We start from the raw sequence: 26,910 nt of genomic DNA, 5'->3' as shown, positions 1-26,910 counted from the left end.
CAGTTTGAAATGGGGCAGTTTTTGTTTCCTCGGTACAGTTATCAGATTCCACATTCAATATAAGAAAGGGGAATAATTCTTAGAAAAACTATAAGAAAGGGGAACAATTCTTAGAAAAGTTATAAGAAATGGGAATAATTCTTAGAAAAGCTAGGGGAATAATTCTTAGAAAAGCTATAAGAAAGGGGAATAATTCTTAGAAAAGCTAGGGGAATAATTCTTAGAAAGGCATGTTTTGTTTTCATACTCCAGAGCGTTTTTATTATCTTTCTTGCTAGATTAAAAGTCTCTTGGATGTACATAATGCTAAACATTTGGTGAATATGTGCATTGCCCACAACTTCAGCTTGTGTTTGATTATGTGACAAGATTATAGATAAGGCAGTACAGGTGCCCGTTTCGATCCCCCACTCCCACCTCCCTCAGGGCTTGCTGGCCGCTCACCGCACTTGATATGATATATATATATATATTTCTTTTAAAAAGCATGCGCCCAGGTCAGGGTCTGGTGCTATGCACAGGCTTACATCTTGGTTGCTAAGCAACCACCTACGTGAACGACGTGGTCCATGTTTTTGTTCAGCCGTGCGGTGCGCCTTGAGTGTTTCAAGCCATCTGGGGTGTAATGAAGTGTCACAACTTTGTGTAAGACTTGAAGTTACCGTAAGGGTATTGTCCGAATGCTCCGCTTTCGCACCCGATGCACCACTTTCCTCACCTGAGTCTTCAGGGTCTGACGCTCCGACGCCGTGTCGGTGGGCAAGGTAATCCTTTTTACTCTTCGTTGTTAGTGCTCTGACACGGAACAAAGCCGTGGTGGAACTCTGAATTGGTTACCACCTTGGCTCCGTTCCCGTATGCAGGCGGGTAAGGGGAAAAAGCCCAAAGGCGGAAAAAAACCCTGAGTTGCGGTAGAACTGCTGGTCGTGGATTGCGATGAGATATGTAGCCGTAGTAGTAGTAGAATTCAATTGCATCGGGAATCCTCGAGGTAAACAAAGCGAAGATTCATCCGGAGAAAAAATGACAAGGAGGGAAAGAACACTGGCAGACAGTTGGTAAGTGCCGAGACGCAGAAGCAGAGAGAAAACCGGCGGAAGAGGGGGGCCGCCAGGGAGACGAGAGGAAGGAGAAAAAGAGGAGAAGAACCCCAAAAGGGGGGAAAAGGAGCGAGCGAGAGAAAAGCACTGGAAGCGTCTCACCGTGACAACGAAAGGAGACGGTTGCAACGCAAGGAACCATGGGTGGCCGGAAGTAAATAGGCGAGAAGAAGAACAGAGGAAAACACTAGACCGTAACCAGAGAAACGTGAACAATGTGGTGGCAGTATTAATGGCGGCGAAGCCGTAACAACGGCATCCATCGCCAAACGAGAGGGTTCATGACATGAAGCAGCACAGCCTCGTGTAGAGGTAGCCTCCAAGCCCTCCCACAGACAGACACTGACACAGGTATTCTGTCCGGGCTCTGCCTGCGCTCTGTCGTGCATGCACAGGGAAGCCCTTTTTATTCTCGCAACAGAGTTGCATCACTGTGTCACAGCCGTAATGTGACTTTGTCACCACACTTTTTTATAACAGTTAACATGACATGCAAACCAAAACTGTCCACACTTTAAATACACATTAGCAATGCTGTTAAACTAAAAAAATCACACCACACCAGTCTCTGGTTTCTCTCGGTGCAACACTGGCAGCATGTTAATCATCCAACACATAGTCCTTTAAACGGGACGTACGGCACCTGGATTCTTGTTGGGGGTACCTCCTACCTGTACTCCCCCGGGACTCTTCATCTACACCTCGGCCAGGAACTGTCGGATCTTGCGGGCTCCACCCTTGATCATTAGTTTGGTCCGCCTCGCTCCTCACATGGCTTAGGTCTACTGTATTCCGTCCACGTAGCTTCTTGAAAAGACTAGAGTTCCAGGTCACTGACGTCCTCCCATCGGATGCAGTCACCATTGACCCCTTTACTCCTACCACATCCAACGGCTTTGGGTCATATGATAACGAGATCTTGCCTTCTGGGTGCCGGTTCCTGACCAGCACCTCATCTTCTAGGGATATGTTTGGTGGTCACAGTTTCCTCCTGATATTCTCCCTCTCATTGCGAATCTTTGTTCTTCAGCCACCTGCTCTTCATCAATCACCGCTGGTGCCCTATCCTCACTGCACGCACAAAACCCACAAAGGAACCTTCTCAATAGGGATTCTGCGGGGGCAACTCCTGTGAAGCAGTGCGGTGGGGCCCTGTATTCCCTCAGGAACTGAAAGAGCGCTCGACGCAGGGAATGCCCTTGTCCATGAGCGATCCTAAACACCTTGTTCAGCGTCTGCATGAAGCGCTCTGCCTCCCCATTTGCTCCGGGACACAATGGAGATATCTTCCTGTGCTTCACTTCGCACTCTGTCAGAAGTCTGCAAAACTCTCTCCGTGAAATGGCAGGCCATTATCGGTACACACTTCTTCTGGGAATCCATGAGATGCAAAGACCTTTCTTACCATCGGTTCAATGTTCTCAAATGAGGGTCATTCCACAAACTCCACCTCTAAATACTGCTCTATTCGTCAATTACCACTAGGAAGTGCACATCTCTCCCTACCAATCCAAAATCCATGTGCACTAACTCCCACGTTCCAGTATCCCTGGGCATCAACTCAATATGAGGTTCTCTCTGCACGGGTACTGCAGCCTGACACCACTCACAATTCTTCACAAACTCATCCACCAGCTGTTCCAGGTTGGTGAACCACACCTTCACCCTTAAGCGTGGCTTTGTTTTGGCTGTCCCCTGATGCCCCTGATGAGCCAGTGTTATCCCTTTGGTGACCAATACAGACAGCACGACCATCCTCTGGCCTCTAAACAACAGCCCTGAGACCACAAACGACAGTTCGTTCCTCACCTTCCACGGCTACTGCAGCGCTACCTTCGCATCCTGTGTGCGTTTGTCCAGCCCCATTAGAGCCCACTTCCAGTTTCCTTTGGCAAGGGCCTCACAGAGTAGGGAGAAGCATTCGTCTCCTGCGGAGCTATCAACCAGCTCATGCACGGACATGGGGTTTGGAGTGCTGGACTCTACCACCAGCCTGACAAATTCCTCAACATCCATCTCTCCATTCCTAGACTCCACTTCAGACTTCCCTGGATGTCTCCACAGGTAATCTGCAGCATTGTTTGCCCCTGGCTGGTACACCAAACAGACTCCATACTCCAATAAGGCCAGCATCCAATGCTCAATCGGAGCCGGTTTCCTCAATGACGATCTGGCCATGATTGGTATCAACGGCTTATGGTCGGTCACAACGGTCACCGGTCTCCCCACCACATAAAACTTGAAATGCATGCACCCCCAGAGCACCGCCAGTGCCTCACGTTCAATCTGGGAAAACCGCTGCACAGTATCCGTCAAGGCTCTGCTCGCAAACACCACAGGTCGCACCTCACCCTTCCAGTTCTGCTGGGTAAGAACGGCTCCAACTCCAAAAGGGCTCGCATCCACCACTATCTCCGACGCTACGGCTGGGTTGAAAAACACCATAGTGCTGCCCGTTAGGTTAGGTTAGGACCGTCTTGATTTCCTCAAACGCACTCTGTTCCAATGGGCCCCACTGCCATACAGTCTCTTTATTTGTCAGATTTTGTAACGGTTCAGACAATGTCACCAAATTCCTAATGAATCGTCCACAGTATGTTACCATACTGAGGAAACTTCTCACCTCTGTGACTCACTCCGGGGGCTTTACCTCCTTGATGTCCTTCACCTTTCTGGGATCCGGCGACACGCCTCTCTGGTGAAACACGAATCCGAAAAAACTCAATTTTCTCCTTGAAGAATTGACATTGCTCCTTGTGGAGGGTGAGTGCCAGCGATCTGATCCTCTCAAGTGTCTTTTCTAGCCTCTCCATGTGTTCAATCTCAGATCCGGCGAACACCAAAATGTCATCACTGATATTAATGACCCCGGCCAGGTCAGCCAGCACTCCACGTATAATGTTCTGGAAAACCTCTGCGGCTAATGATATGCCAAAATATCTGTACTAGCCCTTATGAGTTGTGAAAGTTGTAATGTACCGCGACTCATGGTGCAGGACCACTTGATGATAGCCGCCCCCAGGTTCAGTTTGGAGAAAAACCTTGCTCCTTGTAGTTCTGCAATGATGTCATCCAGTGTGGGCGTGAGGTGCCTTTCCCGCTTGATGCCATTGTTGGACAGGCACATATCTACACAAAACCGAACCAACTCTGGTTCTTTCGGCTTCCGTGCAACCACTATCGGGGACACCCCTCGGGTCGGCCCCTCTTCTGTCTCAATGATGTCCATCTCCACCAGGCATTCTATCTCCTTGTCCACCTGGTTCCTAAAATGAAACAGCATCTTCCTGTGTTTAAGGGCTACCTTGCAGGTGATTCGTCAATATGCAGTTTCACCGGCTTACCCACCAGTGTTCCTACACCCACAAACACACATTTTAACTTGCGCAGCACCTCGTGAATGTCTTCTACGTAGACCGCATATGCAAAACTGACAATCTTGAGTGCCTCTGCCGTGGCACAGCTCAGCAGTGTGTCCTTGCTGACATCAGTGACAAAAAATCTCACCTTGATGGTGTTCGGACCATGACCCACTTTCGAGACAAATGCCCCTTTTCGCAGCAGCGGTTGTTTACCACCGAAGGTGAAAATTCTCACTTTGCCCAGGTCAGAACTGGCGGGCCAGACAATGCCTAATAGTGGCCCAAGTCCATCTCACTCACGGATGCCCCGTATCGATCAGTACTGGGATTTCACGTCCATCAACAGACACTGCACAGCTCGGCTACCTCTTCTTCTTGCCCTTCCGGTCACTGAGACTGGAGATGAAGAACACGTCCTCATCGTCTGAATCGGGTCCATGGGCCGGCTGGTCCACTTCTGGTCCATCTGGGCTAATCTCGGAACACATCTCTGAGCAGACATGCCCACCTTGGCAGGGCCTCTTGGTGTTACTACCAGTCCCAGGGCCTTGCACATACGTGCAAAATGATAGACTGCCCACATCTTCCACACACTCGTCCTTTTGCAGGACATTCAACAGCATGTGGGAGGTCGTATCCGCAGTGTGCAATGAGGTGGCATCTAAGGTTCCCTGTCTCTTCTAGGGCCCATTCCACGCTATATTCCCCAGGTGCCTTGCTGGCACCCTATCACGCAGACATCCTCCAGCTTCACCATTTTTATGGCTTTGTGCTTCTTGGAAACCCTTGTGTCTGCCAGTTCATAGGATCGCCCCAGTTCTAGAATCTGCACCAGGGTGAGCCCTAGTTCCCTCAGGACCTGTCGCTGCATCTTTCCGGATGCACACCCTTGAATTAACTGGTTGTGCACCATCTCCTGCTCATTGTTCCAAGTGCATGTGGCTGGCAGCTGCCTCAACCTGCCGTGGAAAGAGTCCAGCGACTCATCGTCCTTCTGATTAGCTGCGCACATTATGAACCTTCGTAATCCATGTTCACCAATGGAATAAAATGGGCCTTTGCCGCCCCGTAAGAATAATCCACCGCCTGCAACGTCTCAAAACGTTTCAATACCGCTGGTCCTGCAGCATACAAAAGGGTTGACTTCTTCGTCTGATCATTCACCTCCCCAACTGCTGCGAAGTACATCTCCAGGCACTTCAACCACAAGTTCCACCGGCGCCCCGATACATCAAATGCTGGCATGGTAGCCATTCAACCCTGCTGACGATTCATTTGGACCCATGCTGGAGCACCTGCGGCCGCTGCCTGGTCATCCTGCATGCTAGCGCAGCACCCTACTCAGCAAGGCCACACTGAGTGCACAGGCACCCCCAGTAGATAGAGGGCTAGAACTCAGTGAGACAGCTGATAGGTCTGTACACACAGAAATCAAGGATGAAAAGAAAACGGTACAAAACTCCCACCACATTTAATTTTTTTGTTGCCAGTTCACGCTCTCAAGTCCTCCAAAAATTATCCCAGAGGCTCACGTGCACTTTCTTAGCTGGGAAGCCGCCTTGCCAGCATTACAGGACGTGTCTCACCTTCCCCTTGTGTGCCGACGCTGCTATGGAGCAGGTCGCTTACTCGTGCGATCTCTCTGTTAGCTCAGCTGATTCAGCACGTGGGTAAGAATGAGAGACCTCCTCGTTGCCATTGTAATGAAGCAGCACAGCCTCTTGTAGCGTTACCCCTCGACCCCCTCTCCACAGACAGACACTGACATGACTATTCCGTCCAGGCTCCGCCTGCGCTCTGTCGCGCATGTGCAGTAGCAACAGAGTTGAAGATGGGGCACTTCGGATTGTTTGGGTGACGTTGTCCACAGACCAAGAGTGTATTTCGACTTGGATAAGATGGTGTTTTGTATTTTGTTTTGTATTGTATGCCTGCGTTCGTGTTTGTATTGAATGCATGCAATGTGTGCCTGTTTGTGAATGTACGTGTGATAGGTTTGTATGGTGGTGGATCGAGGCAGTAGCAACGGAGCGGGCTCTAGAATTTGTGGACCCCTGGGCAGTAAAACATATGTGGGCCCATTAAATGTAGGAACGTCACTCACCCCTATGTTGAACGGAAAACTCCAAATATAAGAATGCAGTGCAGTGAAAGGTTTAAAAATGGCCTGTGCGTTATGAAAATGTGATTTACTTTAAAAAAAAAAGTTTTGGTGTGTTAAATAAGAATGCATAAAAATAAAGGCGACAGTTTAAAACCTTTTTGTGTAACATATTGTATTCGCCTTGGAATTCAACATAGCTAGATCTGGGCAACTAACTGGTGCTTTCATAATGAAAATTCCCCTTGTTTTGGACAAGTTTCCCTAAGGTTGTGGTGGTAAGAGCTATCCTCTTACCACCACAACCTTAGGGAAACTTGTCCAAAACAATGGTTCCTTAAATGAGTCCTCACTCATAATTAACTTCCAAAAGAAAGAGTGATAAGCAGTCAAGTGTTAATGAGGCCCCAGTAGGGCTACTTGTCTCCAGGGCATTACAGGAGTGTTGGTAGGTGACATCTAGAGTACAGCTGATGTCACTCCGTGTGCACGTGGCAGCTGATTGCTGCAGCGCCCCGTGAGACGGCCCCTGCCTGGGGCCCAGAATGCGCAGCAATGCTGCTTTGCGGCCTCGAGCTCAGCCCCATGCAAGTGGTGTTCAGTGATCATTAAGAGTGGCATAGATAGGTTGTGGCCGAGGCCTCATAAATAAGTTGCAAAATGCATCTATATACTCGTGGTCTGGCATTTTCCGTTTTTTTTTCATGTTACCCAAGTCAAATAATTGCAAATTACATAGCTTTTTACCACATTTTTCTCATAAATTGCACTGTAAACGGCACCTTTTTATCAGATTATTTTAAAATATTTGGGAAATGTATCGGCCCCTCCTCAGAAAATAGTCATTTCACATGTCACTTTACAGAACGAATTGTACATTGGCTTTTAACTGTTTGTTTCTCAAAAATTGTCGCTGTAAAATGCACCATTTCAAATCGTTATTTAAAAATGTTCCTTGAGGGGAGCACACCACTTGCGGTATTTTGAGCTTCCTCTCTACACTTGGTCATTCACACTAGTTGGGGGAAATGCATAGGCCTCTCCAGTGAAAGAAATCACTGGCTGTGAGTGACCGCAGGTGCAAAAATGTCAAGTGCAAGATACTATTCATGCCTAAGAAGTCACTCACCCTCACAGATTCTCCACATACACCAATCACACCTCACCAAGAGTCACTATGGCTAGTGACGAGTGCACATTTGGAGGCCTCACTGACCGTGACTCATTTATAATCATGGTGCTCCTCAGGAGCGATCCGCCCTCTACCCCACCACCAAAATCTTATGCCGCCACTGGCAGGGTGTGTGTGGCTGCAGATTATCAAGGGAACGTGCGTTGTCCTCTTCACAGCAGAATAAAGAAAGGCACCAAGCATGGACATTCAAACCCTATATGACCACTTAAGAAAGGCTATTGAGTTTTCTTTGTCACAAGGGCCTGAAGGTGCAGGGGCCACTTTTAGTTGAAAAGGTTAAAATGTCCTGACTTCAGCATTGAAGAGATAGCAAGAGGAAAAGTTCTGCGTTTTACAGGACTTGCAGCAGGATGTCGTCTTGAGGTGGGGGGAATGTTGTCAGAGGAGCAAATGCAAACAGAGGAGACAATGGCATACAATGTTGTGCCACCGAAGTCCAAGGTATTTACACCCATTCTAGGTTTGGTGGCGTTATGGGGTGTGGGTAATGTGGTTTCATAATGGGATGGGGTGGGGATGGTGGGGTGATGGGATGTGGTGATGATGTGTGGTGTTTTGATGGAGTGGGGTGCAGTGTTGGGAAGGGGTGGGGTGGGGTAACGAGGTGTAGTGATGGACTGAGTTGATGGTGTGAGTTGATTCAATGGGACGGGTTGGAGTAATGCAATGGGGTGGAGTGATGAGATATTGTGATGGGATGGGGTGGGATGACTGACTGGTGTGGGTCGGTGTGGAGTGATGGGGTGGTGTGGTCGGATAGGGAGAAAGGGTGTGGGTTTGGGATTGGATGAAAAGGGTCAGGATGTGGAGGAATAGGGGCTTGGATATGTTAGTGGGGTGGTTGACTCCTTGTTAGATCTTGGAATGAAGTAAATGAAGGACTCATAAACCACTCTGACTTGGGATGTTTTACAATAGAGACCTGCACTTTATTTAGTGCTTCCTAACGGCCCACCGTGCATACTGGAACTGACCTCTTTCCTCACCTCACTTCCCTTCCTCCCCTCACTTCCCTTCCTCCCCTCACCCACGTGTTCCTTCCCACATGGTCTGTTTGAGGGGACCACTGTACTGTCTTAAAGGGGCAAGGGTATAAACCTGTAAAACTCCCCAGAGCAGAATATCCCTACCTGGCATCCTGCTTCTCTACCCCACAGATAAATGCACTAATTACAGTTTGGAGGGAAAATAATGTTGCCTGTCCGACTCTCTCCATTGTTCTATTTTCACACGTGTTTTGGTCTCTTTCTCTCTTTCTAATGGCGTTTGGGCTTGCTTGCGCCAAACTAACAACTTCCTTTAAACAGAGGCCCACAAACACGCTTGAAATCATAACAGTGATGTGAGAGTCATGATCAGGAACAGGTTATATTTTGTTTTGTAAGGTAACTGTCTTGGGACAGCAGTTCTGAAAAGACTAATAGGGTCGGAGAGAGGAACGGGGGTGAGAAGACAGTCACAGGGGGCAAGGCCGAGCACTATGTGGCTATGTACACCTGGGCTGGGAGGCTGAGTGGGGACAAAGGAAGGATGAAAGGACATGATTCCAAAGGCAGCTCTGGATTGGCCCAATGAATGCAGAATCCTGCACATTGGTTTAATTGACGTGAGTTAGTATACATTACCAAATGGTGCTTTTGTATGTACATGCATGCACCCAGTTGCCAGGGTAACCAGTTATCCTGGTTTCCAGCACGCCATCACCTTTCTCACTTTTCCCTGTGTAGCGAAGCTTTTACTACATATGGTGGCACTGTGTGCCATTAAATAAAATGTGCCAAATCCAAAAATACAATTAAAAATAAAGGACTCTTAAGTCTAGATGCCATGCTATGCGAATGTAGCTGAATGGTGTTAGAAATAAAGTAAGAAAACCATTTAATGGACGGTGTGCTGACTACAGTAAATGTCAACCAACAGAAGTGCTCGAGATAAAAGCAATAACATAAAAGACATAGAAAAGACACAGAGAAACATAGTGGATAAGCAAGGATACAGTTCAGTACATCTGAAAAACGCAAACTAGGCAGGCCATGCAGTGTCTATCATCTGTTAGACTGCGTGTTCTTTCTTCCTTCAATTCTTATCCCCTTACTTATTTTGCTTTACCCTTGTTTGTCCCCTCTGCCCCCTCTCTCCACTGAGCGATGATGAGAGAACCCCATTGGAACGCTTTCTATGGGTGTCAGTCTGCCTAAAACTATTTAAACAAATATAGACAAAACGCCTGACCCAGTCAGGTCATCACAGCTCCTGACTCCCAGCACCAAGCCCTGACAGAAGCTGACTGTATCTCTTACATGGTAAATCCCAAAAACTCACTTCAACCTTATTCCCTGGAAGGAGTTCCACGCAGCCATCCATCGGCTCTCCTACATATGTCTTGAGTGTACTCCATGTCCAACCATACCATCCACTGGTCACTCTCTGAACAGGCACTCATGTCATGTTGCATCTCAGATAAAGGTCCAACTCTCCAACATTTACTGAAGAGGCCTTGCTCAGGACACCGCCTCTGCCTGAATAGAGCTGAAGGTCCGGGATTTGGGGGAAGCAAAAGGGTAAGAAGATGCCCTAACGGGGTCAGTGTATTCTGGCAGCAATACTTATGTGGGCAATGTGGACGCCAGAAGAGAGGGGCGCTGATGGTGCAAAGTGTGCTTTGGGATAGGACCCCTATCCTCGGCTGTATTTCATTCATATCCACAGTAGGGAGTTCCCCCAAGGTTGAGGCAGCCCTTAATGCTGTCATGGACCTTCACTCATTCAAGCAGGTGATGGATGGCCTGATGCAGACAGGACATTCCCAGGGCAAGCAAGAGAACGTGCCTTTACTCCTCTTTGCCGATGACATTCATCTTCCGGCAGCACCAGGGACAGCTCTGACTGTTATGAAGCCTTATAGGGCGCCATTTTAAGAGTAAATGTCCCTACCCTTTAAGTCTGAGAGATGTAAGCTAATGGTCATGAGAAAGAGTCCAAGAAGGGGACCATACTGAATCCAGTGCTAAAGAGAATCCATCTGCAACAGGATTACTAGTATGATTATTTGGGACGCATGTTCAGTGGTAGCAATGGACGGAGAGGACAATATGTTCAGAACGCAACACTCTAGAGAGCATGAGGGTCGCGCGGCTCAGACTCTTCTCACCAAATGAGGCTGCACTGTGCCCGAGGCCTTCCACCTTTAGCAGGTCTAGGGTGTGTTGTCAACATGTTAGGCTGCAGGTGTTTGTGAAAGCACACCTTGCTTGACCTCGCAGCAGCAGAACATTCTTCTTGAAACCAGATGCTAGGTTGTGCGCATAACTCGCATAGAAGGGTTCCTGGAGTTGGGACCAGTGATGCTTTGGTCAAATTATAGAGGCCATAATGAACCGCTCCACGTTAGAAAGGGGGGTAGTGATACAATGGCTGAGTAGTGTGAAAGTTGGTCGAGGCCTGGCTCATAACCAGACCCTTGCTGCAGCTTGCTAAGGAGCACCAGAGGGATGGCTGGCTGCATGCTGGCTCTGGAAGCTGCGGTGGTTTCTGGCCAGGTGTTGGTGGATTATTTTATCTTTAAGACCTAGTATGAGCAAGGCGCACCCCTAGGTTTTATATTGCAGGCCAAGACTAGATGTTAATATACACAGTTCGGTTTGGCCAACTCCCACTGTTGAATCTGAGGGCATGGCGGGACCTACTGGCCTACAGGCATTTATCCCCTTGATGTCTGAAAACTCCTTCCCATTTCTTTCTCCTCTATCCCCTTTAGAGCGCTCCGCCTTGATATGTAGCCTCATAGCGCTAACAGTGAATACAAACATGCTGATTTTTTCAGACTCAATTCTTTTACAAGAGTCAATTGCATAACGAAAAATGTAGCCGTGAAGCACATAGCTGAATGGTCACTCGTTTTAAAATGAGACTTTCCCTCTATACTTCAACATAACAACACGTGTGAGGCTCATGACACACCGCCTCCTCATTCATGTATTGGAGTTTCACTGCGCCCTCTGTAATTGTGAGGTTGGTATGCCCCTGTACGCCGATAGCTGCCCATTTCTTCAGGGATTTTCTGTTATCAATGTACCTGCTAATAGATTTGTCTAGTGTTTTCCTTGGTGCCTGCAAGGAAATGTTCTCCCTCTCTTGCTTTACTTTTGAGAACACTTCCCCACAGCAGTGCGTGCCTTAACCCGCTGGTGCCTCTCTTCTAGATCTGAACCTGATGGACTGGAATTCTGCGAACCTCGTGGCTCTTGCGCTGGACTCCTCGGCCCACGTCTGGGACGCAGGAAGCTGTGAAGCCATTGGACGCATCACCCTGAGCTCGAGCTCCAAGTACATCTCCTCTGTTTCCTGGATAAATGAAGGCACGTGCCTGGCCGTGGGCACCAGTGATGGAGAAGTGCAAGTACTGACTGCAATTCATACTCCCGTTTCTGTCTATGCCTGAGGTGCTGCCCCCGGGCGCACAACTGTTCGTGTCTAAGGTGTATTATACCAGGGTGCTTCGGTATGCAGTGTTTATATCGAAAATATTATGAAGAATGATCTTATATCGAATGTTTTATAATGCAAATGTTTATGAAGAATGCATTTAGGGGTGGGGTAAAGGTTTACATCTTGTGGGGAAACGGTTAGGGTGAGTTTTTAGGGGTGGGAAACAATGGTTTGGGGGGGACCCCCAAAAAAAATGTGTTTATAGTTTTTGTCATAAAATATTCAATATAAGTGCATTCTTGATAAAGGGTTTCGTTATAAAGACATGTAACCGGTGCTTCACCTTTTGCAAAACCAAGCGTATTACTAAAAGGGCAGAGACAGCACAAGCATCAGCAGCAAACTCTAATATCCTTTTCCTTACTTCTATGGGATTCTTGCTGTAGCGTGAATCCCTTGGAAACCATGCGGATGTTCTCACAATAGCCAGAGTACACAGTGGCAACTGTGCACTGGTTTTAGGAAGTTTAATAGGAACTCATGTTCTCCAGCTCTTGGCGCCAAGCATTATCCGAGCACCTCCTGACTCCAGGATGAGGTTTAGTCCCGTCGTTGTTTGTACCCGACTTAGAACCACTCAGTCTGGCATGAGTGTGGGTGAGTGGTGGGAGACCGGAAAAGCCAATGTGTTGGAGTCAGGAGCTCCTAGTGGCCAGTCTGTGGGGTCAGTCTGTGTGACCAGATGCCCATCTGGCGTAAAGTTGGCTAATCTATGCCGTCTCAGGGCTCTGCAGCCTTTGGCCTTCTAGATGAGCTTGCATCAGCCGTAGCTGGCAGAGGCTATGGCGAGGGATCGCTGGATTCGTAGTCTAAAACATTTGGAGATCTACAGGTTGCAGACCCCAGTGATGTAGCTTTGAGACTACTCATTAGTTGCCCTGAATCTTTATGCAAGGTGTAGACGGAAGTTACAGATTTGGGCAACAGATTTGGTAAACACAAGCATTAAAAGAAAAAGGACCACGAAATAATCGTTTCCGCTGAACTAACTTCAAAGCCTTCTCCACACATACTAGCTGGAACTTGGCAACCCCTTGCAAGCAAACATCAGGTCACAATTGCTGTAGTTGTCTCTGAAATGGGATCTAGCAACTAGGTTTATTTCTTCAAAATTATCAAATCTTTCCTATATTTTAGAACTCTATGAAATAAGTATTGGAAAGGAATTGTTGGGCTGTTGTATAGGATAAAAACGTTTTTGTGTTGGCAGTTATTGACATCAATGGCACACATTGGCAACATGTGTCCCAATACTCACACCATTTGATTACTATTGCAAATATATACCCATCTCCTTGCATCGTTTGCCAGATGTTCCCAAAATATGCACAGCTACAGAAGTCATTTGGCAGATGTTGTCGTCATATGCCATGTATGGGATCTAGTCTTTGCTTCGAAAAAGTTTAATCTGAACATTTTTCATCGAATATTTTGCAACGAAAAAATGTTAATTGAATGCATTTTTGTGTGGGGTAAAGGGTTAATTTTATTTGGGAAATGTTTTAGGTGGCTTTTTAAAGTTTATAAACGGGGGTGTGTGGGACCCCCCCCGCCTCCCCCAAAAAATGCATTTGATGAACATTTTTTCGTTACAAAATATTCAATGGAAAACTGTAGATGAAACATTTTCGATGGAAAGACATGGAACCGCCATGTATATTCCCAGGTACCCAGGCAGTGTGCCAGGTACTGCCATTACATGCTCAGATACTACCATAACATGCGAGGATAGCATATTGCAGTTGTGCAGTGGTATGCCCATGTACTCCTGTCATGTGACAGTTACTGGCATGATATGCCAGCCACTCGCACCAAATGCCAGGTGTGGACAGCATAGTCCCAAGTACTGACATCAGATTCCCATATACTCATACCATGTGCTAGATGTAGAAATACAGGCAATATTGTTTTTGGTCCACCTTCTGGATGACTATAAACGCGTCAAGGCTCATTACCCTTGTGTCTATGCTGAAGCGTAGATGTTATTAGTATCTTCCATTCACAGTTTTGTCACCATCTCCCTCTGTTACATGTGGCCATATTTCCTTCCAGCCTTCCCACCTATAGAACCTGGCCATGTATGGCATTCAGGGCTCAGGGGTATGAATAGAGGTGCCTTTCACACTGTTTTCTTGGCCATGGTTTCTGCATGCCGTGGCTCACTATGACCTTGTGGATGGCTCAGAAGTCTGACCACAGCTAAACCACAGACAGGCTTGGTGTTCTTAAGCACCTTGCGCACATACCTAAGGTTTTGGTAACCATGATATGAGTAAATGAGGAACCAAAATATGAGAGTTATTTTGCTCGCATTTCAGGGAGCTGATGCAAAAATGTGCACACAGCCATACAACCCCTGCCAAATGTTGTTGTGGGCCTAGGGCAGTAAGCAGAAGGGGTTTTCCGTTTGCATTTTCTTGAGCATGGCATCAACATGCCCAAGCTCACCATGCAGTGAGTATATGCCAGACATTCCCTCTGGCGCAGTGAACACCTCTTCTCCCTCTATCTCTCCTTTGGGTGCTGCACCCCATAGAATACAGTTGAGCGCCCTGATCAATTTGCTCCAGTTCTACACATAGCTCTTACACCTTTTCATACCTTCCTGTGCATCTTGTCTATCCCTCGACCTCATCACAACTATCTACCAGACTTTGCTCCTCCCTCCCACCACTGAACGTTCTATCATACTCCTCCTTTGCCTCCCTAACAGGCAAAAGCGTTTCAACGCAAGAAGTATGGCAGTAAGGGCTATACAAATGCAAGATGACATAACATGTATTGGGGACAGCTGGAATATAAATAATGGCATTTAGCATGTGGCGACAGTCACATCGCCATCCATAAATCCATATCTTGTTTGCAATGTTGCTTGGTACTGGTTAGCAGTTTCCACAAAATAGTAAATAAAACAAAATATCTCATGTCCTTTGTGCAGTGGTTGGTGCCGTGGTAACATGGTTGTCCATGCAATTCCAGATAACTCAATGCTTCTGCTTGTAATAGATATAACGTTTTTACTATTAAAAACGTAGCTGGTTCTTCATGTTGACAATAACTTATTCCAGAATCACCCAACATTGTAGAAACAATGGCATTTGAATTGAAAATAAACTGTCAGGTTTTTCACAGGGGCATAACGTTAGCTTTATTGCCATCACATAGTAGTGAGAAGAATGAGTAGTGTGAATATGTCGTAGAACCTATTGCCCTTCACTTCCTAAAATCCATTAGGTGCTTCAGAGTACACAAAGTTTTTTTTACAGAAAATCAACTTAATGTGACTTGGAAAGTAGCTAAGGTAAGCTCAGTCAAGCATTACAAAGTGATTCCAGGTTGCTGAAAGTCAAACACAAAATAACAATGGGTGTATTCGTGGCTACATCCCACAGTCCTTTATCTCTTCTATAGCAATACCCTGCCCTTCCTTCAGTTGGTGCCAAAGCTCAACTCAGCAGCCAAAACTAAAATGAAAGCGTGTGACTTTTTGCACAACATATACTTAAATGACCGCTATCGCACAGATTATTTTTTCACTTCAAAATAATAAACTGCCACTTTTATCTCAAACCCCTTGAACATGTCATGATCACCCCGTGTTGGTTGGCGCTCATTTGTTGGTGGTGTGTGCTGGTGAAGTTGCAAAATTACTCTGAAGCTCAGTGCGACAGACCACAAACTCATGACGGGAAAGTAAAAATAATTGTTTCTTTGCAGAAACAATTAAAGTTACTGAATTGCATTTCTTTTTTTTTTATTAGAACAAGAGTTTCCCCACTAAAGCTTGGTTGCCACAAAGCTGTGAACTATTTGGGCTCCTAATGGCTAAAAGCAGATGGACTTGCAGAGCATTAAAAGGTAAAACATCTGGCCTGACAATAGCTAACATTAGAACACCCTAGTGGTGTTTTCAGTGACGTGATTGGTCAATCTGCGGGCTATGCGAACTGGTATAGCGCGCAGAGGGCTTGTTGAGATTTCAGCCCCTGAACTCTACTGGCTTGTACAGTTTACAAACGTGCAATAATGATGCCCCTTCAATCGCTAACTGGGCGACTGACCCTTGCCACATACTTAGCCACCTTTTATATCAATTATTCTTAAAACAGTGTTGTCTGCCTTCAGTTTTAACACATTACTGGCCTTCCATGCAACACATCTTCATGCATGCCCCATTACTTTAATAGCTGTAACGGCAATGCGAGCAGGGTCCTACTTGCCCATTGGTCAACCAAGGTGAACGAAGAGACGCCTGAACTCCACACACACCTGGCCCACCGCTTTCTATCACATGACTTTTATCATAAGCACAGTGAACAACGGTAAATCTGTGTTTAAATCCCTCAAGCAACAACCCCATGGACAATCGTGCCGGTAGCAGTTGACAAATTTGACATGAAAAAGTCACACTAACACCTTTTGTCCATGGGCGCAGATCGCGACAGTTTCTGTCCTCTTCTAAACCCTGAATCCAGAGTGAATGAATTGGCTTTACGTCAGCTGATAGACTTGATAATGAGAACTTTCACCAAATGCAAGGTAGGCATGAGAGGAGCGTTGACCCTCGTGAACATTGATTCAGAGCCGAGGAGCTTCATGCCTTGGTAAAGAGAGGTGTTAGTGAGGAAGCATGGATACAATGCTTAGGGCAAAACTCAAATCTCCCGAAGTTTGAGAAGTGGGTCCAGGTTGAACATCTCCAACTTTGTAGGGAGTTGTTGCTGCCAAAAATGTTTCAGCTGATGTTCAAATGGTCAAAATGTTGTATACAAAGTATGAGAAATTCAGAGGAGCTCAGAACAAGGGCGTGTGTCAATTCGGGGCTAGTTACAAGCAGGTGTTCTGTTTGGCAGTTGGTCTAAACCATACCGAAACTTGAAAATGTTGTAATCAAGATGTGAAAAGTTAGAAGATTGAAACCATGCTCACATTTACGGCTAATATGCCAGAACAAACATAACTGTTCACACAGAGTTACTAATAGTTTGCTACAGACAAAATGATATGCTTTCAAAAAATATGTAGAGAGATATATTAGCCTTTATCTAATACTGTTTCTTTTGCTAATGAAAGTTACAATTAGTGATCTGGTAAGATTAAATTCTGCCTGCGGAACTGAGCAGAGTTCCCACCTTTGCAACTTCACGATGTCGCATAATTAATTTTAAACATTTTACAACTGGCAAAATTGCGAATTTAATGTGAACGTTTTACCTTAATGTCTTTCCTGATAAACATATATTCTACAAATGTTGGACAAACGTTGGACATGACAACATTAAGATTGCTTCCAAAACAACAAAACTATGCACAAGTGAAGTCTTGAATGATTGGTAAATGATATAGATTGTCAGTGCCAACCTTGCTACAAACACATATGGCAAACTAAATATTTCAGTAACGTAAACATGTTTCTTCACTTTAAAATTGAAAGCTTTACTCACACTGCACCACTACTTCATATGACTCAATCTAACTAAAATGCTCACTTAGTCTAGCAGATATTTAAAGTGAGTGTTGCGGTGTGAGCTACGGTTTCAATTGTAGTGTGAGGTAGTATGCTAATTAGAAGTAACAACCTCCTGAGGGCATTGGGAAGTCCTACTGATTGGCCCCTGACAGGAGCCCCCCTGCTGAGGGAGTACTGTCCTGTTCCTCCCCTTATGGCAGTTCTTCTCCACTCTCTGCCTCACTTCATCGTGCCTCTGAAAGTAGACAGTGAGCTGCTCAGAAGCTCTTTTGCCATTTAGGAGGCTGGCATTGCTGGTAACATTGATTTGCCTTCACCATGGACCATTTGGTAGAGACCGCTACTAGAGGATGGGGCTCAATCGGCACGGTCTGCTTTATATGATGCTGGTAGATCTTCACCAGAGCATTGCCCCCCATGAATCATCTGTGGCCACATGCTACAGAGTCTGTCCTCTCATCTTCGATCACCTTGCTTCCGTCTGTTGACCACGTCGCATTCAACTTCTGTGACAATCCCGGTGTGGCGCGGTGAGATGGAAGATTGAATCAGAATCTTGATGAGGGCTTCTGGCAGTGACACCCCTGTAAACGGACATGGTGCGATACTCAGACAGAAACCAGTACTTGGCACATCATCATTCTGCTCCTTAGCTATGCGTAAGGTCTTATTCAGCGTCCTCATAAACATTTCAAAATTCCTATTGGCTTGAAGCGAACGAGGAGTTATTCACTAACGATCAACTTCCAGTTGCTGAGGCACCATCGGTACCTCTCTTCCTGAAATGGATGCCGATGGCCAGTTCATGGGAGTTCGGGATATCTTTCACAAGCAGGTGAACCACCACATTTAGAGAGGTGGATGAACTCCAACTTTGGGCAGTGCAATTATTCATCAACCCCAATCATAAAGATGAAGCCTGAGAAAGAGAGAAGGAGCCAGCCTGTAGATGCGCGGACCATCGGATGAGAATTTTCTCGTTGGTGTAAGGAGCGGCGATCGGCACCCATGAAAGTGACTAGCTGCACTGCGTTTTTCAGATCTGCCCATTCTGTAGAGTTTTGAGAAAAGAACCCGAGGAGAGATAATTGGGTACCAAAGGAAGATTGGAACCCTTAAAGGCACCTGGCTGCATCTAAGCCTTGGTACACCCTGAAGAGTGAAATATTTTGAGGAAAGATACCTGGGGATCTAAGGAAGACTGTGATCTGACTGTTATCCAGATCGAAAAAAGAAACCCAGATACAAACGCACTGTAAGAAGGTTGGAAAAGATAGAGAGTCCATATGCATGAGTAAGAAGATATCCTTTCGGTGGTCTGGCCAAGAAAGATAGAAGGGAGTGGAATAAAAGATCACTCACCAAAGAGCTTAAGAAGACCAGAAAGATATATGCATAGTAAACTGTTTTAGTACATACCATACCCTGAAGAATTTTCTAGTCAACTGTGTTAAGTAACAAGGAAAGAAACATGTTGGGTTCTGTTTTTGAGTGTTGAATTGTTGAATTGAGTGACAATTGTACGGATGATCAGAAGGAGCTGGGAATATTGCGTTCACCTGCCAATGCAGACAGGCATCGGCAATAGATCTCTATTGAAAACTTGTTCTATATAAAAATCAAGAGCTAAAGAACCAATGTAGTAGGTAACAGATTGTGCATGGGTCAATTTTGTCCAAGTAAAAAAGTATTTTTCGAATTGTGTCTGAAACATGATAAATTATGCATTTTATTGATATGTATTTTATAAAATTAAAATAAATTGATATTTTTGATAAAAGTTGGTAGTAGTATGTTGTAATTTAATAGATAATAATACATACGACTGGGCAGACACAAATGGTGTTTGGGAATCAAGGGACCCTGTAAACAAATTTAATGTACCATTCTTATTAAAAGAGGGCTGTTTAAAGTGGTCCAGATCAAAATGTCCTCAAGTCTCAAGTCGAGATTTATGAGCCTATGACAGGGTCCCATAATGCATGCTCACACTGTGCCACAGGACTGTACTTCAATGAAGTGTGGCAACATGAGGTGACCTGTCTGGTTATCCTGTGGTTTGACCCATCAGACAATGACCAACCAGCTCCTCCACCCTGCATTCCAGGTCAGGGAACCATAACCTTTCCCTCAGCTTGCTTTCATCTTCTCTGTGCCTGTATGACTATCGTGGGTAAAGGTTGATGTCTATTTTCTTCACTATGTGTCATGAAACACCAGGCCCTCCAATTACGATCCAGTTCACTCTTAAGTGCAAAAATGCTTCAAAGAGGAACCTTTGGGCCTCACTTAGAGTGGGAATTGGCCTCTATAAATTGTTTCAATTACTCTGTACCTGCTCCTCCTCATCAATAGTCGTGTAGGTGTAAGCCACATCTCGTAGGTGCACATAGTATGCATTATGCACCTCGCTAGGTCATTTTTGTGTCTGTCAGAGCTCAAGTGGTCCATAGTCCTCTTTCACTATCTGACTGAAGTACATTATCAGAGCAGCAGAGGCAGCAAAGCAGGAACCGTTCACTGTTGGCAGCATCTGGAAAGTACAGTTAGCAGCCTCACCAGCGGGGTAGACCAGCAGAGACATATCTGCACCATCATCCCTATGCCTGATGGCCACAAAATGCATGTCAAGGTGCTCCAACCAGATGACCCAGCACTGACAGGCCGACACCATGTTGAAAGGGACAGGGCTGGGGTGGGCATCAACCATCTGCTCGGTGATAAGTGCTGACCCCATAATACACATTTGGAGCATCAGGCCACCAGCAGATCAGACGACGCAGTGGCACAACAGAAGCATTAGTAGAGTTACAGGTCAAGGACTAAATCCCAACACTTGGCAATACAGCACAGGCATCCGCACACAATCTACACCTTTGTCAGCATACACCAGAGAGTGTGTCAGGAGCAAATAGGAGATTGAAGGCAGCCTTGCGGGGAACGCCATCCTTCTCACTAGTTGTTTTGATGCATTGGACGTGAGACACAATGATGAGTGGGCTGGAAGTGTGGCTCATTGCTGCACGCTGGGTACACAACAGTAATCACAAGGATACCTGGTGCTGGTCTGGCTGCCCTGTCATTCACAGACATTTATTTCCAATCCAGCGACGACGCAAACCTCATCACAAGACCAATATATCACCACCACCGAACGACTGTACCGGGCATCCGCACAGAACCACCAATACCACACCCGAGGGCGTTCCACCTACCAGCGCTTTGAGGTCATACCAATGATATATAAGGTGCTATATAAATGCCAAGTAACATAACATGAAAGAACGGACAGGTGTGGCAGTGAGACATTGATTGGAAGCAGCTGCTCCTGAAAGCGCACACCTTGCTTACAAGAAGTTACTTTGGGGTACTGTTGGCTGAACGAGATTCCAGCACTTATAAGAGAGTCTCGTTCAAAATGGAAGGGATTGTTTGAAAAACTCATTGCTCTTGCATTACCAAACGGAACCGTTCCATTGGGGGTAGTACACGCTCTCACTACAAGGCATGAAGCAAGAGTACTCTAGCATTACCTGCTAAATAAAAACCTAGTATTATTATTGTATACATATTATTGCTAGCAATCTGCATGAAGCACAGGGTGTGACTGGCAGTGCTGTCTGGCATACACGTGGGGCTGGACTGGGAGCTAAAAGAGGCCCTGGAAATAATTACTAGAGACAAAAAGAGGCCCCGGAAGTAATTATCAAAGTGGCCCCATATGACACATGTTCAGCAAGCCCAATGCTTTTCCTATGAGAACATTTGGAAATACCACACAAAAGAAGCCCACGGTGCAGAGGCCCACCGGGAAATCTCCAGAGTTCCCTCTAGGCCAGTCCACCCCATAACGATGCGTACATTTTTGGACCGCATTTTAGTAAGGGCTTGATTTACACAAATGTTTTAACATGGGAAAGTCCTAATGAAAACATTGTTGTAAATCAGGCCCCGGTGCTTTGCATGAAACTGCACGTTCGTAAATATGTTATTTTGCCACCCCATTTTATCCAAGTATGGCAGCTAAAGACAAATTACGTGAGGTTTTTTTGCTAAAGCGCTATCTGCTGGAAATTTCTTATAAGATTTTCTTGTTTCTTTTGGAAGTTATGGGACATTGAAACGAAGAAGAGGTTGAGAAACATGCTGGGACACGTGTCAGTGGTTGGAGCTTTAAACTGGAACCAACATATACTAACCAGGTGAGCGATACAACACTTTCAAAGACCCAAAGTATACAATGTCTTGGAAGGATATCTCAGGAGCAACGCGCTTGCCTTGGAAGCAAGTCTATGGGGAACAACACAGGTTCGATCCCCGGGTCCGCACTTAGAAATAACCAATTACAATTACAATGTGATGATCAATTAGACTATACACAACTACATTGGTCCCATTGTGCAAGTGTGAGCGGTGGGCACGAGTGGATGCAGAATGCATGCAACAGGTCTATGAAATGAGCTGCTGCAGGGGCCAATACACTGATCTGACCAGCTGAGTAAGGTTACTTTCTGTTGTCCCTGTCCAATGTGGCCCCTATTGTAGGTAGGGAGAGTACACCATGCCAACTCATTGGGGCCCTGATGTCGTTATTAAAGGTGTATAAGCAAACAGAGAAAATACGGCTTTTAAGTATACAGTGTGATGTTGAGGCATACGCAACAATACAACACAAGTATTTTAAGTTCTGTGAGGTAATCACAGAATGTTCTGTACATTCCAACATCACCGTGCATCTCTGTGCCAAGACTGTTTAAGATGTCTGAAACTACATTTATAAGAAAGGTGTTCTTTGAAAAACTAACCAAAATATGAGCCAGGAAGAATTAGGGCTTTAATCAGTGGTCGAAGTGTGCGAAAAGAAGTAGTGGAACTATGTTCCCTGCTGGCCTGCATCCACTCCACACAAGCCCCATCCCACACTCAATACAAACCCACAAACACAGGCACCTGCTATTCAAGGGAACATTCAGTGCAGTGCACTGAAAGTGCAAGTTTCAACTTCTTCCTAGACTTTTATCTTAAAAAAACCCATTCCGGAATGGTTTCTTTTTAAAATAAAAGTATAGGAACCTTAATTTAAAAAAGTAGAGGAGCACCACTCCCAACCTCTCCCGCTCACTTCGACCACTGGCTTTAATTCCATCACAGCCTTCAGTTGGCTCTATAATTAGAATGATATGCATGATTCTTGTTTTAAGATATCTAGACCTAGCTACAGGCCTACACTCAATTCCTGCCTGATATCTGCATGAAAGAGCTTGGAATAGATATATTCAAGCAAAGTTTTATTGTTAATTTAAAATCTTGTATTTTATTTTTTAACACACAGGCCCAACTTGAGAGTAGCAGAGCAATGAACACGGTGTGGGTAGGACAGTACTATGAGATGAGGTCTGTGCATCAGTATGTGCATCCATTGGAATTAGTCCTTGGTCAGGTGTTGTTGAAAAAGCAATTTTTGTAGAGATTTTCGAAATTGGAGATTTGTGGGGCATTACGAGCCGACACCAGGATTGAGTTCCAGACGGGGAGTGCATGACAGGAGGACTGTTGGCGTAGGATGGGGTTGATTTGATCATATTTTCAAGCCTCCGTAATAAGACATGCTGCAGAGTTGTGGACCGTTTTAGGGGTACCAAGTGAGCAGCTGAGAACCCTGTCCAGAGAGCAATTCTCTCATTGATGTGTGCAATAACAAGGGCCTGCACTACTGTCTGTAAATCCTGCGGCAGAATGAAGGGTTTTGATTTTTTGAAGGGTGGAGATTCGGAGCCAGGCTGCTTGGTCCTTCTTGACTATGTGTTTCTGGAAGGACATGCTTCTATGAATGGTGCGGCTTAAGGATTTTGCTGAGTTGGGAGCTGTTGATCAAATCCTTCTAGGTGCCCATCATTGAGCCATTGTTGGACAAGTTGTATTTTTAGCAGGTGCACCGATGAGGACACATTTAGTCTTGGAGGGGTTTGGTTTGAGGCAGGCAGTCGTCATCCTGGACCGGATGATGGCTAGGTAATCACAGACATATATGATGTCCTGCGTTCCATTTACTCTCATGTACAACTGAATATCGTCCGTATATTAATGGATGGCTATATTGAGATCTTGGAGGAGAGTGCCCCAAGCTCCATGTAAAGGTTAAAAAGGATTAGTGAGAGGGTGGAGCACTGGAGGACTCAGCAGAATGCAACTAGTTAATCTGTACGGCCTCATGTCTGCCCGACATGTAGGTAATAAACCAATTCAGGATGGTGCCAGAGAATCCCATCCTGTCAGCAAGGAGGGTGAGAAGGATTCAGTGGCCGACGGTGTTGAATGCACCTGAGAGGTCAAAGACGAGGAGGCATGTGCCACCTTTATCCATAATTTGGAGGGCATCATCCACCACATGCATGGTGTTTGTTTCAATGCTATACTTGGCGCAACCCTCTGAATGAAAGCCATTTAAGAGATGGAGTTGTTTGATTCTGGTGAGTAGTTGTGTAGTGACTACTTTCCCCCAGATTTTGACAATAAATGGGAGGCTCATAGTGGGCCGTTAGTTGTCCAGGTCATCTGCATCTAGGGTTGGTTTTTTCAGAAGAGGCTGTATGAGACTAGTCTTTAGGGTGTTCGGGAATTACCCTTCGGTGGGGATGGCATTAATGAGGCTGAGGAGCGCATTGAACGCAGAGCCTGTCAATTGTTTAATGAGGGAGGATGGCATTATGTGGTGAGAGTAAGAAGTAGATTTTGAGGGAAAATGGGGGAGAGTGAGAGGAGAAAATTCAGTCCAGATGGGCAGTGTGTGTGCTGGGGTGCAGGGGTTGCGAATTCTGTGAGAGATTGATTTGATTGTCTCTTGGATTCTGTCTATTTTCTCAATATAAAATGTGTTGAGTCCATCACATTTTGCCTGAGTTGCTTGTACCTCGGGTTCGGGTTAAGGTTTGGCACTAGGGATGTACCGAATAGTAGATTTAAGTATTCGGCCGAATGCCGAATAGTTGAACAAGTATTCAGCACAGAGCTGAATAGTTGCGTTTTCAATAAATAAAGTTATTTAGACAAGTTACACTTTGGGCCTCATCACGAGTGAGCGGTATCCCAGCGGTAAATCCACCGGGATACCGCCCAACGCTATCAGCGTTACCGCTATTAGTGCTGGATCCCAAGTTGCAGTGGGGCGGTAAGTCCCCATTCATATTGAGTCCAATGGAACTAATTGTGCCCAAAATGGACAGATAGTTCACAGATTTACCCTCAGCTCAGAGCTGGAGGTGGATTCCAAATTTTCTGTCCAACTCATAGTTGGGCTGAGCAGTAATGCAGTGGTAATATTATTACCACTGCATTTTTAACGCTGCACCGAACTTGTGATATATGTATATGCATTCTTTACTGCATTTCCTTTCTTTGTTGTCTACGCAAGAGGATTGTGTAAACCATGACAGGGAATACATTATCAGACAATAAACTGTTCAATCAGAGCACAGTTGGTATTTTTGTGCATTCTTATGTGCCGCTTGTTGGCCACAGCCCAAGGAACTAAGCCCAAATGTATAGTTTGCATGTATGCAATCACTGTGAGGGGAGACTGGGATGTGTATAACTTGTACTTTCAAATGATCTTTTTGGGCCTGCCCACCTTTAGCCTTCTGGCTCCAGCAAGGCACTGAAACACAAAGGAGTGATTAAATGAATGAGCACCCTGCTGGCTGCTGAAGTGGTACTGAGTGCAAACCTCTGGGATGCTAAAGCTATGCTTTCTACCTGTGGCACTGAGTGAGGATGAGGAATTTGAAAAATGTCTTTTCATTAATAGATGGTGTTTTTCTTTCTTTTTTTGGGTGGGGTATGTTTGTGGTGTTTTTGGATATTGTAAAAGACACCAAGCGAAAATATATAGGGAATGCTGAGTCCTCCATGGTTTTCGTTGACCCTATAGAGAAGGGACAGTGCTGATTTTCAAATCTTTAATTGGCAGGTGCATTTTTATTGTACCTATTTGATTGACTTGTACATCTATTTGGTGCAATGTTTTTAAATTGTAAATGTGTATCTCCTTGTCTTTATTACAGAAATAGCCCTCTTTTTTTAACTCTCTAATGTTGGTAGGAATATTTCTGCTTCCACAGACAGGGCATTCTGGTTAAGAAAATATTGCCACATTCTTTAATAACATCTATACGTTTTACCGGGACCCAGAGTTACAGAATTGCTATCTTTGCACCCTTATCAACCACATTTTTCCCTTTCTGGGGCATAGTGATTGAGGGGTACCTGGTCTTACAACTGAAAACATAGATCTTTGAACGGAGACTGGTTGGCGAAATACAGTCAATAGTCAAACAGATGTTAGTGCATAGAAGACTATCCAGCTCAACATATGCTTTGCTTTTTTCTTTCGATTTTTTCACCAGCCTTGGGCACAACTGACCATGGGGTGCTTAATAAGATCCAGCGGCAGCAAGTGAGGGATGCTCTGCTTGTTCTGGTTCAAATTTTCTCTCACTGATTAGACCAATGTTGTCCTCCTTGCAGCCAGATCTGGGCCCAAATACTGAGCAGTTTGATAGCCCAGGGTTCTGCCTTGCTCCACATACATCCTGATAATTATTATTTCATATTCACTGTGGGATATCTTACATTAGAATTCCATTTTCTTTCAAAAGTATGTTGTCTCACACTTGTATCCATGAGTGTCAAATATCAAAGATTTGGTATCTGCTAAGTTTAAAGGTAAATTAGCGCAAGACGGTCAAACATATTATTGTCATGCTTTACCCCAAAAAGGCAGCCTGCACATGTTTCTGCTGAGCTCATGTCATGATTGAGCTCTGTGGGAAAGGCATCTCACCGGGCATTCTGTAAAATGCATTTCTAACATCAGTGACATTTCTTTGGGTTTTATTCTTGGGGTTTTATTTAGACACACACTTGGTTGTAAAACATCAAATAGACGCTACCACTTTCTCTGCGCCTTTGAATTACATCTTCTCGACAGGTAAAGCAGAGCTTGCCTTCTTTTGATCCCAGAACTAAAGAGGAGCATGCGTGGTGCGTAACTTTGTTCAATAATCATTGTCCCAAGGATGAACATGTGTATCTAGTTTTTAAAGTCTGAGTGATATACTGAGTGCCAATGACTATCAAGGCATGTTAAACACGAGGGATTATTCCGAAAGTAAAATTAAAATTGTGCAGTTTGCATT

At 45.4% G+C, this 26,910-nt stretch overlaps 1 protein-coding gene across 1 annotated transcript in view; it reads left to right on the top strand.

Moving 5' to 3' along the window:
• CDC20B (cell division cycle 20B) overlaps positions 1 to 26,910 on the top strand; it is a 223,166-nt gene that overhangs the window by 153,147 nt on the left and 43,109 nt on the right. The window contains exons 8-9 of the mRNA XM_069626486.1: positions 11,961 to 12,157; positions 21,824 to 21,918. Coding sequence (XP_069482587.1) covers positions 11,961 to 12,157; positions 21,824 to 21,918 — 292 coding nt within the window. The remainder of the gene's footprint in view (positions 1 to 11,960; positions 12,158 to 21,823; positions 21,919 to 26,910) is intronic.

Source organism: Ambystoma mexicanum, chromosome 6p (genome assembly GCF_040938575.1).
Source record: "Ambystoma mexicanum isolate Mex_15411 chromosome 6p, UKY_AmexF1_1, whole genome shotgun sequence".
NCBI lineage: Eukaryota > Metazoa > Chordata > Amphibia > Caudata > Ambystomatidae > Ambystoma > Ambystoma mexicanum.
Note: the sequence above shows the minus strand (reverse complement) of the source record. Positions and strands in the feature narration are given on the sequence as shown.